This window comes from Mustela putorius, unplaced genomic scaffold (assembly GCF_011764305.1).
Source record: "Mustela putorius furo isolate JIRA1106 unplaced genomic scaffold, ASM1176430v1.1 tig00003834_pilon_pilon_pilon, whole genome shotgun sequence".
In the NCBI taxonomy this organism is placed as follows: domain Eukaryota; kingdom Metazoa; phylum Chordata; class Mammalia; order Carnivora; family Mustelidae; genus Mustela; species Mustela putorius.
Genome location: NW_025421987.1, coordinates 24,263,517 through 24,277,045, shown reverse-complemented (window position 1 = coordinate 24,277,045; position 13,529 = coordinate 24,263,517). Strand labels below are relative to the sequence as shown.

Here is a 13,529-nt window from a genome sequence, read left to right as displayed (position 1 = left end):
CTCTGCAACTTTCTTTTAATTATTATAAAATATCCCATTGCATGGATATGTCATCAAATACTGTGAACTTAGAGATTATTTTTAATTTTTATTACTGTGAAAAACTTTGGAATAAAAATCCTCCTAAATACATTTTTAAAATTTCTAGATATCTTAAGACTTGTAATTAGGAATTTCTAGGAATACATACCAAATTTAAAGTTTTAGGTAAACATTGACAAACTGTATTCCAGAAATACTTTAACAATATATACTACCAGTACTTCTCTCACCCCCTTTCCAGCACGGCTCTTAACATCCTTTTCCATTTTTGTCATTCTAACAACATAATATTTTATATTGTATTTCATTAATTGCTAGTAAAGTTCACTATCTTTGCATATATTTATTGGGCCTTTTACCTATTTCTGTGAATCACTTATTCCATTCACAAACTAAGAATTTAAAAGTTCAATATCATTAGCAATTACATGAATATAAAAATAAAACACTTTTGAGTACCACTTTCTCCTATCATTTAAAAAAAATGAACATAGGTTATCACCAGTCATACATTAACTGTAGCCACAGAAACAGAAATGATTGGAAATATCTGCCAACAGTTTTAAAAATGTTCAATCTCTTTGAGCCAATAATTACATTTCTGGAATTTATGCTAAGGACACATGAACTATGACAAAGATTTATGCAGCAAGGTGTGTTAACTGGAGGATTATTTATAATCTTCAACAACTGAGAACAGCTTTTATGTCCAAAACCAGAATGATTAAAAAATAGGCATAGGCATATGAAAAAATAATAAGCAGCCAGTCATTACTTATATTCTTTGTATGTTTTTATGTTTTTCCTGATTTATTCTGATCATTTAATGTTATCTAAAAAAGCAGGGTAAAAAACTATATGTGGTACATAACTTAGAAGACTCTTTTCTCAATTACGTAAAGTATATATTTTATATTTCAAAAGGAAAAACACAAAAAGATTAACAATGGTAAATTTATTATAAGTGAGATTTATAGAAAAAAATTTTATATTCTTTTCTACATTTTCTAAATATTAAAAAATGTGTACTCCTTATATTTTATACTTTATTTTTCATATTATAAAGATAATAGCAATAATTATATAATAAAGTTACAGTATCAAATAAATAACAAAGTAAACTTCCCTTCTAATCTTAGTGTTCCAAAAACAAATGTTATTAATGGTTTCGTGCACATGCCACTAAATTATTTTTCTTCTCTAAATATACCAAGTACATATTTTTGTTAAGAGTAGTAATATTCTTTTTATAATTGAGATATGTCATTATAAGCAGTGTTCAAAACATTTTCTTCTATCTATATCTTTGTCCACAAGTGCTAGTCATAGGATACTTCTTCAAGAAAAAAAAATATGGCTAGAGAGCAAGAAAATTTTTCATTTTATAAGATACTGATAAATTTCTCTGAAAAAGATGTTACATTCCTACCAGTGGCTTATTTTGCCATCGTAGACTTAATCTTTTTAACCTCTTTCAGTCTAATAGATTAAAATGCACTTGTTCTTTCATAATTAGAAAAAGATAGATATAGTCTATTATTGTAGATGTCTCCATAGTAACCATATTCACTATTCAACCTACAATTTAGCTACAGTGTTCCTAATTAACTTCTTCCAGTAAGGTTTTGAAGGAAAAGGAATTAAAATCTGAAACGTTTCCTTTTCTTGAAACTATTTTCTATGTATTTTTGTTATCTGTAATTAAAATAAATGTTATTTTTAAAATAGTAGCTAAAATAAATACATTTAAATAAAAAAGAATTATCAACTAACTGGAGGAAGAAAAAAATCCTAAACTAAAAACTCAGGTTTCCTAAAAAACAAAAAACAAAAAAAACCAACCCCCCCCCCCAAACAATTCACATTTCCCCCAGAGAATTTAATGTAAGGTACCATAAACATGCCACTTTTCTTTTACCAAACTGACTCTCAAATCTGAAGAACTCTTTTCTCTGTATCTCAGAGGTCCTCTAGATCTGTACAATTTAAACATGATTTCAATCTATTAAATCACTCATTGAAAAGAATATCTGTAAAAAATCTCCTTTGGCTGAGGAAACACAAAGTTTGTTCTCACATTAGCAGGAAAGAACTATTCAATAAAAATTAAATTATGACCTGGCAGTCATCTCATAACCATTCCAAGACAAGAATTCCTAATGACAGTTAGTCAAGGGATACTGGTTTTAAGTTTCAGACTCCAAAAGTAAGTTACATTGCTTTTACATGAAGAGTCCTTGCAATATGGACAGTTAACGTATTTGTTTTACTACCACACACAAATCCTGAGAGGGCAAAATAATCTGGGTACAAGGAACTTGACCATTCTTAATCTGAAGTAACTAGTGAGCACTTTATTAGCATATGCTGAAAAATATCTTGTTTAGAACTGCTTTTAGAACAAATGGATCAACTGTTAGTTACTACTGTTATTTTAACTAAATTTGTTTAATAAATACTTACTGATCTATATGCCTGGCATCATACTTGACCTTGAAGAAATAACCTGAATAAGAAATAATGCCTGCTCTTGAGCAGTTCACACCCTCCTTAGAGAGGTAGCTATGGTACACGACTTGAAGACATGTATGGTAAAATACTGTGTGGACACTGGGAACAGAGTAACCGGGCAAAATGGTGGAATTTCACAGAGGAGGTGACTTCTGAGTTAACCTTAAAGCATTACTATATTAACTTTAAACTGCAACAAAATAGAACAGGATATTAAAAACAGAGAGAAAAGTATATGCAAAGATGCAAGGTCATGAATGGCCTGAAAAATCTAAGAAACAATATGAACTATGATTATACTTTTTCATTAGAAAACATTTTCACTTTTTCTTTAGAAAATGTGCTTAAATTATATGAAAAATAAATAGTGCAACCTAGCCCATTTAATCCTTTGAATTTGTTGATCATTTTTATTAAAATGCATTCACCTAATTAACCAACACTTATAAACATACTTACTTATAATAGTGTTCCCAGAGATTTCTGTATCTTCCTTGACCTGACATGTCAAACACTGTAAAAGACAAACTACAGAAAAAAAACAAAAAACAAAACCAAACACCGAAACAAAACAAATCATGACTACATTATAAGATACTAAAATAAGGTATCACTTTTACTTAAAATTTTAAATTGTTTTCAAAGAAACCACCCTTGAATATACAATATTCAACTTGAGCCAATTTTCAAGTATGAGTCCCACAAAACAAATTTTGTAATATAAATATGATTTTGTAATGAATAACACATAAAAAAAGATGTTTTCCTTGCTAGTGAGATTATCAGAGTTTGTCTAAAGTCTAAATTCTAAAAAATAATCCGGAGGTAGTGGTACAAATAATTTACCATCTATGGACTTCTGAAAAAACAAATTACTTTTTCTAAGAGTAGAAAGAATGACTAGGTAGATCTAATATTATCACTTTTCACCCACAACTTCTTAGTCACAAGTATAATAAAGTGAATTACCTGGATGATTTGAATTTCTCTATGCTGAATCCTATGGTTGGAACTATATCTTGTGATTGAGCCTTCAAGAGAAAAGATAAATTGAGAAATCTGCAACTACAAAAGATGAATTTTTCCTTGGGCTAAAAAAAGCATCCAGGTTTCCAATTCTAAAATTTGTCACTGAGGAGATGACAATTAAACAAAACTATAATTTTTGCAGTGGGATCACTGTGTGTGAATTCTTTACAGAAGCTTAAGGTTTACTAATTATGAAATGTTTATATCTTAATTCACATTTTGTGGCTTGCTGCAAGTTCCCATAGCTGTACTGTGGATTCATGAGTCATTCTGAGTTCACATATATGTATAGTTTATACATATATACTGCGGACTGTTCTTATATCTAGATGGTGAATCTACATGGTCCCTGCTTTCATGGAGCTTATTATCTAGAGAAAGTAAATAACAGTAACCAAGTAAACTACAAGTGAACATGATTTCAGACAGTGCAGTGAAAGGTGAATTGGGGATGGGAGGCGGTGGGGGAGGAGCATTGGTATGGGGCATGGGCAAAGGATGCTGTGAGAAAAAGTCTCTCTGAGGAGGTCATATCTGACCCAAGAGTGAATATGAAAAAGGAGAAAAGTTATGACAAGATCTTGGTAAAGAACATTCCAGTCAAAGGAATTAGCCAGTACAATGACGCTAATGCAAGCAGGAACTTGCCACTCAGGCAAAGTATAAGGCCTGTATGTCTAAAATGTCCTGAGTAAGGCAGACAGCTATATGTAACAAAGAGCTGTGGAGCCTTGAAGGCCATGGTGGGGAATTCTGTATGGAGAAGAGATTACAAGGGGGCAAGAGTACACCAGGAGATCTGTTAGCAAGTCCCACAGGCAATTAAAACACCTTAAACTGACAAGACATCAAACCCCTCCTAACACTTCCACCATCAAAACTATTCCTCCTTTTGAATAAAAAACACCATCTACTTTCTGATAACCTATGAGTCACTCTTGACTCCTCCTTTTCTTACATTTTTTTTATATAAACATTCTCAAGTTGGTCCTATCTCACTAACTTAGTTCAGGCCCTTATCATTTCTTGCTTTGATTTACTATAAAAACCTACAAAAACCTTCTAATTACTCCTAATCGTTAATGTGCCTCCTTAGACTAGCTACTCAACTTCTCCAAACCTTGGTTTTCTCAAATGTGAAATCTATTATTATCTTTAACTTTTAAAGTTATCATGATAATTAAATGAGTTACTGAATGCAATATACTCAACACAGTGTCTGGTCCATTGGACATACTCAGCAAATACTAAACAAAATACCATAAATATACTGTCATTGACTTCAGTCTTTCCAATTTTCTCTATACAGCCACAGTACAACTTTAAAAGAAAAACAAAAAACAAAAAAACCTTTAATTCATTATGTTGCATTTGTGTGAAAACAGGAGTAGAGGGTAAATTGTTGCTCCAAACCATTATGTTCAACTTGGTAGTCCACTTCTGGAAATTTAAAATTCAAATAAAAAGACAGCAGCTGAAAAGTCACTGGAACTTAACCACCTTAGAAGTAATGTAGTAGTGAAAAGGCCTCTCTGGAGATGCCTGGTTTTGCCTTTCTAAAGCTTGTTTATTCAGCTTTTCTTTCCATCCTGTGAGCTGCCTTATTCTTCCAAAAATATCATTCTGTTTATGTTAGAATTTATTTCCTGCCATTCAGAGTCCTGCCTCAGTCCTTACGGTTTCTTCACTGCACAAAAACTTTGGAATAGTTTCCTAACTTTTGTTGTCCCAAAATACTCCACTGTTTTGACTTTTGATTTTGATCACAATTGTGAAAAAATCACCAGTTATTACTATTAGCAAAAAATACTAGTAATAAAAAAGTGAGGAAGTTAAATGTTTAAAGAAATCTCAGAAAATATACCTCAAAATAGTAGCCCTATCTTCACTGAACTGTAATTAGAACACTTGTCTAGCCTCCCCACAATCACCCAACTTCTTCACAGACTTTTTTTTGCTTCCCAGAGCTTCTCTTTTAACTTGCTGTTCTACTTAAGGATAAAATTAATCAACTTTCTTACCATCACTTTTTTTTTTTTCTTTTAAGGACAGAGAGAGTATACATCAGCAGGAAGATAGGGAGAGGGAGAGAACATAAATCTGGGTGATGTGGTAGTATGACAGGATTTATGCTGGCAAAGGGAGGTAATGCAAATTGGGGAAACAAGGTACTTATAGAGTACATTTCTAAGAAGATACACTTAAGACCGGATTCTTGAGTCATCAAGTTAAAATATCTCCCCACCCTCATTCATCAGTTTAGAAAACACCAGCAACCTCAATACATTGACAATAAATAAGCATTAAGATAGCCTAAAGCCAGTTTGGGTCCAGAAGTATCTAGTTATCTAGAAATTGATTTTAACCCACAAAAAATAAGAGACACAAAAAATAAGAGACACAACTATAAAATGAGTTATGTGATTTTTTTTGCATTGTAGATTTCTGTAATTAACTTAATTCATTAAAAATTATGTTTCTAATAGTGGACGTAAGTTCACAAGAGATTTCTTCAGTTCAGATACATGAGGAAACAAGTGTTTTATCTATACCTGTGTGATAGAAGTTTTGAGGTCTTTAAGAAATTCTATTTCAAGTGGTCTTTTGGCTATCAGCACCAAATTAAAAACAAAAACAAAACAGAAAAAAAACCGCAAAGCAACTTACTGTGCTCTCAGAATCTAAAGGATAATTAACTAAAGATTAAGTCTCAGGAAGTGGTATCAGAAAATAGGTGATCCCCTTAAAATAGCCCTATAGCAAGTCTAGGCTAGTTCCATAATTTACCAGAGATAACAGAGAAGCAGGGATGTTGGAAAGCACTGGAAGATTAATTTAAAAAGCCTTATTTATTGGCTGTGCACCCAGGTTTTCCTGCAGGCTCTCCCTAACTAACGTGGTGCATTAGACAGGGTTAAGAGGTCACAAGGCCAGTCTGAAATGGGGGTATTAGAGTATTTTAAGATCACAGAGTATATGGTATCTCCTCTTTCTGCCCCAAATCCCTAGAAATGACAAAAGAAATTATGAAAAAAAAATCAGAGCAAGTGTCTTTAAAAGTATATCCTTGTTCAGAGAAGAAAGGTATTCCCATTCATATCCAAGATTATTCCTATGGGAATAACCATGTCTTGGAAAATCACTATACTATCAGGGATGATGGTAAGAGACTGTAATTTCTATGCTGTTTTTTGAATGTTATTTCTGCCAATTTGAGTACAGCAGACATTGGGGAACTGGTCCATTTTGTGGCTATATATTATTTTTAAGAGAAGGAAAAGTGAGGGGGTGGGAGAGGGAGAGAGGAAATCCCAAGCAGGCTCCACGCTCAGCACACAGCCTGATGTGGAGCTCAACTCCACAACCCTGAGATCATGACCTGAGCCAAAAACAAACAAGAGTCAGATGCTTAACTGACTGAGCCACCACAGCACCATTTTGTGGCTATTAATGGTGGCTCCGGTTTCAGTTATATTCTACCTATTTGAGAGTAATTTTTTTTTAAGATTTTATTTATTTATTTGAGCAAGAGAGAGAGAGAGGAGGGGCAGAGGGAAAGGGAGAGAATCTGGAGCCAACTCTGTGTTGAGCTCAGATCCCGACAGAAGGCTCAATCCCAGGACCCTGAGATCATGACCTGAGCTGAAATCAAGCATCAAGACACTTAACCCATAGCCACCCAAGACTAGTTAAATTTTTTTTTTTTTTTAACTTTTGAGGCAATTCCTTAATGTAGAGAAAAATGCAAACCCCTCTGATAGAATAGGCCCTTAACCTAAAAATACTTCCTTATACTCTTGCTTACTGCTGATAGGTTCACCTACAGAAGTTCAGGTCATCAGTCACTGAGATTCTTAAGCATTAACCCAGCCTGATCTGCTCATAGCTGATCTACAGTACTGATTACGGACCAAAGCACAACTGGGTATGGTTCTACTTTCTTAAGTTCAATTCTGGACCCCATTCAACTGTGTAGGATGCTTTATCTCCCTCTTAAGAACTGATAAATTTCTTGTAATCACCTAAATCAGGAGACAGATTTCTAATGTATGTGGGCTTTTTTAACCTTTCCCCCCTATTTCACATATAGAAAAAACTTCATTAAATGATATTTCTCTAACTCACCTCCTTCAATTTATTCCTCTCCATGGGTAGAGAATTATTCCTTTGTTCAGTTTGTGGGATAGAACTGAGCATTCTTGGTTCTGCCTCTCTCTACTCTCTCATTTGAGTGCCATATGCCTATCACAAGCATGCACTCTCATCTGATCTTAGCCAAGAAATGGATCTTTCCCCAAGCAGTAGGATCTTTCCTACTGGGAAACCCCAAAGTTTTGGGAGGTCAATCTCAATACAATCGAGTGTTAGCAAGTCCTCTAAACAGACCTAACCTTTGCCCTCCAAAATTAAATAAAGGTGATATTTTTTATCTTTGCCTGACTTCAGCATGTATACCTCAGCTGACTCCCAATTCAGCTGAGGAACTCCTTAAAACACCTAAATTGCCTTCCAAATCCATTTTCAGTTTCTTATCCTGACCATCTCACACTAACTCCCACCTGAAAATACACCAGCAGTTAGCTATTCTTATGTGGTAAACTCCTCTATGTAGAAGGGAATAATGACCAAGGGAAAAAAAAAAAAGAAAGAAAGAAAGAATGGTGTTTTTGTATTTCAGAGCAATCTCCAAAGGTAAAACTGAAGCTACTGCAAAAGAAAATGGAGTAGTAAGGTTGCTTGTTCTGCCCAACCCAAAACACTGTTTGGAGGCAACTACCATATTTAGGAGCAATTATTTCCCATTCTATAGCCATTTACTCATTAATGGTATCAGCTTCTTAGTTTCTGCCCTATCTGTATGTAGTTTATATTATTTTTTTCCCTCTATATTTTTCATTAATTCACTAATGGCTTTTGCCTAAATAAGTGTATTTACAACTGTAAATGTTAGTTGTCTATCCAATAACCATACTCCTCTTCTTCCATAGTTATAAGACCTCTATTATTTTTGGAAGCAGCAGTATGACCTGCTTTTAAAAAAAAAAAAATCCAGCTTCATTTACAGATAAGGGTAGCCAATGAGACAGAAGTTAGGAATCATTACTTGGTGCTTCTGGGTAAGTTCTTTAAAGAAGGCTTATTTAGCAAGTGGGCCTCTTCTTTTGCCTTGGTTCTTTTTTCCTCCGTGTGACTTAGAATACAGGTAACCAAGGTGACCATGTGGAGATCTTGAAAACGGGCACTTAGAACAGCAGGAAAGGAAGATAGAAGATGCCTAGATGTCTCATGACTGACTACATAGATGCACTACCAGCCCTGGAAGACCTCCTCTGGACTTACTTAGATTAGAAAAAGAAGGTTCTATCTTATTTAGTCTATTGTTATAAGGGTTTTCTTTTTAGGTAGCAAAAATCCATCTTCTATGTACCATGTGTTGAATGTGCTAGCTTTATTTATTTTTCAATTATTAAAATTACATGTTCATATACTTATTACTTAAATGACTTCAAGTCATTCTGCATATTATCACTGATATGCATACCACACTCCTGGGAAGCTGCTAATTATCCACTGAACCCATAAAAATGATTCACCATTCCCTCTGCTTTGTTTCTCTTGTAAAGAGGGAGCCAAAAAGAAAGCAATGCTACCTAAAAGTGAATTTCACAAATTTGTTAGGATTTTTTAAGAAAAAAAAAAAGACATTTGGAAAATATTCCAGATTAAATAATCAAGACTCACCTATATATCTGCATAAAATACACTGTAAATTATGTCTGATTGACATTTATTACTTTAAGCTACTACAAGTTAATAGGATTTCAAAATATGACTATATGAATAATGATGGCAATAATTACTGCAATAACATGCAAAAATATTTCTGCATGTTAACTTTCTCTAACAGAAAATACATAAAGCATCTAACAAAGATACTTACATTTGAAGGTTTAAGTTTGTTAATGATTGTTGTTTTGCCACTATTATCCAGCCCAAGGCACAAAACATGAACCTCCTTCTTCTTTAGGCCAAGCAAGCCTGAAAGTCTGTCTAGCAATCCCATATTGTGATTCAAATATTTACAAACCAGCTACAAATTAGAAAGTAAAAAAGATATATCAATCACAAACTTAGGTCTGGAAAATATAAGCACGAGCATAAAAAAATTTAATAATTTAAAGACACAATCAGAAAAACCATGTCAATGTAGCATTGTATTTACTAAACAAAGTTTAAGCTGATTAGCACAAAGGACCTTATCTGAACTGCAGATTGGCAGCTTATATCCCTAGGCAACACAAAGAACAATGCCCTTGAAATAGATGTATATGTCTTCTGGTAAATTATAATATTTAGGATAAAAATATTGTTAAACTCAGTATAACATGGGAGTCTGGCACTTGTGATCTTGAAAGTATCTGCAGCCTTTCTAGAAATCCAGAACAATGTATGGGCAAAGGAGTCCACGTACAGCCTAATGCTAAAGTTCAGAAAATAGAAGGCAGATCAGAAATGAGAAAAACTAAGATTTTGGTTATACTATTTGAGTTAAATAAATCTTCTGAAGCCAACCCCACTGTTGTACTATGCAATAATCTAAAGCAATAACTATTAAATTCACTGTTTTTGTTTGTTTGCTTGATTATATCTGGTTTAAGTTGCATTTTCTATCAAGTGAAACAAATACTAACAGATATATTTACTTTAATATATACTATATTGCTACAAACATCACTTGCTCATAACCTGCTATGAACTTTCCAAATGAAACTTTCTAAAGGGGTTCCCCTTGGGTCCATCACTCCCCAAAACATTATCATGGGAGAAGAGAGATATCCCTGTTGCCAGCCCTCAACTGGTGCAGGGACTGCTACAGCAATGGCTACAATCTGCCTATATCCCAAATATTTCCCATTACTCTCCTAACCACCATTTTCAAAGTTCTCTAAATATTCATCTAATTTGATTGATTTATTCTCCTCTCCATCTAAAGTTCCAGAAGCCTGTCATCCCACAACTCTTTCATTATTTTTTACCTCACACTATCCTAAGCAAGGCCCATACCTTGAAGGATGTGAAGCTGCAGCAACTTAAATGATGAGGTTTCCAAGACAACGCATCAAAAGGAAGCTGCATCATGGATTTTTGCTAAGGCCCCTTGGGGGAGCATACTGATAGAAATTTCAAAACCAAATTTCAATGATGTGCAGAAAAGGGCAGGCACAGTGCCCCACAAGAGCATGGGGCCTATGAGAGATTCACAGTTGTCTTATCTAAGGGATGGGTTTGATTTCAGGTTCTCCATTTGTACCACTTTTCTCCTTGTGTTGGAGACTCAAATCTCACTCAATCCATTCCTTTAAATCTCAGCTTAAGGAACATTTGTAGAATCGGCAATACGTTAGCCTTCTAAACCAAGAAATAACTTCTTACACAGACTACTTTAGTTCAAAAGTAGATTTGCTATCCTCACTTTGCTATTTATTGTACTGAACATATTGATAAGAAGATAATATCTTACTCCTGAAGCAAATAATACATTATTCGTTAACTTTTTAAAAAAAATCTTGTTTTCCATTTTCCATACAATTTTGAACAAATTTTTTTAAAAAATGACCACTTCTCACATCATCATCCTCTGGGCATCCAGTAGAAAGCCCTGTCAAACACTTGATACTTGAATATTCACTTTACAAAGAACACTGGATTGTGATTTTCCAGCCCTTTTTCATGGATTATTAAAACTAATGCTTGTTAATGAAATATTTTGGGACATACACTTTAGAAGTCAATTGCTCTAAAAGATGTTAATTATAGCCTTATACATATATGTTTCTATTTCTTAGTAATCATACATTTCTGTAACTTTTTACTTTTCCCATGTACAAAAGGAGGAAAGATAACAATTTAAGCCACTCAACATTTGTTCACCATGCCCTACGCGCACAATGGGAGATAAAGTTTTATGTAGCTCCCTATGCCTAAAGCCATGATTCGCAACTTTGGCTGCACACTGGAATCAACTACTGAATTAGTATTTCTGGTGATGGCATTAGGGCATCAGTATTTTTAAAAAACTACAAGTATTTCTGATGTACAGTTAACTACGGAGAACTGCCTGCTTTCAGAACCAAGTCCACGTGCAGTTTTTAGGGTTCAATCTGGCTCTGCTCTATCCTTAATTTTTTCTTATCTTACTGTTTTACTGCGCACCAGCCAATCAAATTCTCCTGGTTGTTATCTGAGAAACTTTTTTTCTTTCTTTCTTTCTTTTTTTTTTTTTAAAGAAGAGAAACTGCTTTCTAAAGGATTACTTGTTACCAGAAAAGTCTTGAAGAATTAGGATGTTATCCACAGTAAAGAGCTTGGAAGGTAGTAAGCCGCAGACAGTGGCAGGGCAAAGAAACACACCATGAATGGTACTGCGTAAACTTAAAAAAAAAAAAAAAAAAAAAGTTCCTAGAGTGCATTATAGCACATTTTCAGTACTTCAAACATTTTTATTGTTTGTTCTTGATGAAATTTCAAACATTTCCCACACACTAAATAAAAACACGAATCTGGGCGGTGATAAAACCGAACAAATTCGCCCAAACCATGAGCCTTCTGAGATCCCTAGTACTAACCGCACAAATCCTCTGTCCTCTTCCACCTCTTTAGAAACAACGGTACGGAGTGAAAAACAGTAAAGAGCAAAGTGCAATTCCAAAACGCGACAGGCGCGGTGCCGGTGGCGGCGGCGCTGGCTACAAAACAAGGGCGGAGGGAGCGGGAAGATACCTGGTTTTTGAAGTCAACCCTGCGGACCCAGGGGCTGAAGAGAACAGGAAAGGACCACTCGCTCGTATCGGTTTGTGGGATAAATATCGGGCGTCTCTCAGCCTTCGTCTCTATGCCGCCTCTGTAAGAATTCCTGCTCCTGAGCAATGCCGCTTCTACAAGTTGGGTGAAGCGGCTGCCTGTGCCTCAGCCCGAGCATCAGTGGCTGGGCCGGCGCCTAGGCGCGTGGGGTTCCCTTGGCAACCGGACGTTCTTCCGGTCCCTAAGCCACGCCTCCTTGAACTTCTGGGCGTAGCCTTGGTGTTCTTGCTTACGGGATTGGAGAGCTCCGAGCTCCGGAGAACGTCAGAGGCACACAGAGGAGTATTAAAGGTGTGAAGACAAGTGGCGGGGTGAACGGCCGCCTTTTTGCGAAGAGAAGCGGCGTCCGAGTGGAGCATGATGGGAGTTGTAGGCGTGCGCATAGCCTGCTGGGAAATGCTTGGCGTCGCGTTTGCTGCGTGCGCTTCTTTCCGCCCACGTCTTTCTCAGACTCGCAGGAAAACATCTGCAATTCCAGCACGCTGGGGTGGGGGAGGAAGAACCTCTGCGTTTTTACCGGGCACGCGCAGAGCGTGGTGGCAACGGCCGGAGAACACAGCTGGAGACGCGTGCGCCAGTTTCCCCGCTGCCCCTCCCACGGAGGCTTTCGGGGTCTTACAGGCCACAGACCCTGGAGCCCTGAAAACTGTTACTGTGGGTAGGGAGTGGAGATGACACTGGTGTGAAAAGTCGGAAGCGTGACTTGGCAGAGGAAGTATGCCTGTAACCTGGCTTCTTAGCTGTGTGCTCGCCGAAAGAGATTTACACTAGCCATAATCGGTGATGAGATTACTGTCCCCAGAATCACATCTGTAGGTGGTCAGGAGGAGAATAGTCTGAATGCTCAACGTTAACTACCTTTTAAAATTGCCCTGGGATTTTACAGTAGCAGTGATACTCCAGTTGAAAATATTTAGATTTACTTATTTGTCCACATTTTTATAACCTCGTTTTCCAAGGGACAGACTACATTTGGAATAATCTTTCAACCTACCTAGCCTCACCCTTCCCACCACCCACACCAATGAGTGGTTTTCATGGATGAAACCCTTCCTCTTAGAAGTTTCCTTTACAGTTTCCTTTTT

At 35.8% G+C, this 13,529-nt stretch overlaps 1 protein-coding gene across 6 annotated transcripts in view; it reads right to left on the bottom strand.

The window, feature by feature from the left end:
- The window catches only part of ARL6 (ADP ribosylation factor like GTPase 6), a 42,227-nt gene extending 29,423 nt beyond the window's left edge, over positions 1-12,804 (bottom strand). For 3 of the 6 annotated variants that reach the window (XR_200865.3, XM_004773007.3, XM_004773008.3), the window contains exons 1-4: positions 12,364-12,802; positions 9,524-9,673; positions 3,523-3,584; positions 3,013-3,081 (exon numbers count right to left, since the gene is read on the bottom strand). Coding sequence is in view for 5 of the 6 variants with exons in the window: in XM_004773007.3 (XP_004773064.1) it covers positions 3,013-3,081; positions 3,523-3,584; positions 9,524-9,646 (254 nt within the window). In the remaining variant the exon portion in view is untranslated. Of the gene's footprint in view, positions 1-3,012; positions 3,082-3,522; positions 3,585-9,523; positions 9,674-12,363 lie in introns of all 6 variants that reach the window. The other 3 variants (XM_013046125.2, XM_045088246.1, XM_045088247.1) reach the window with 2 other exon arrangements.
- Between the last annotated feature and the right edge of the window lie 725 nt (positions 12,805-13,529).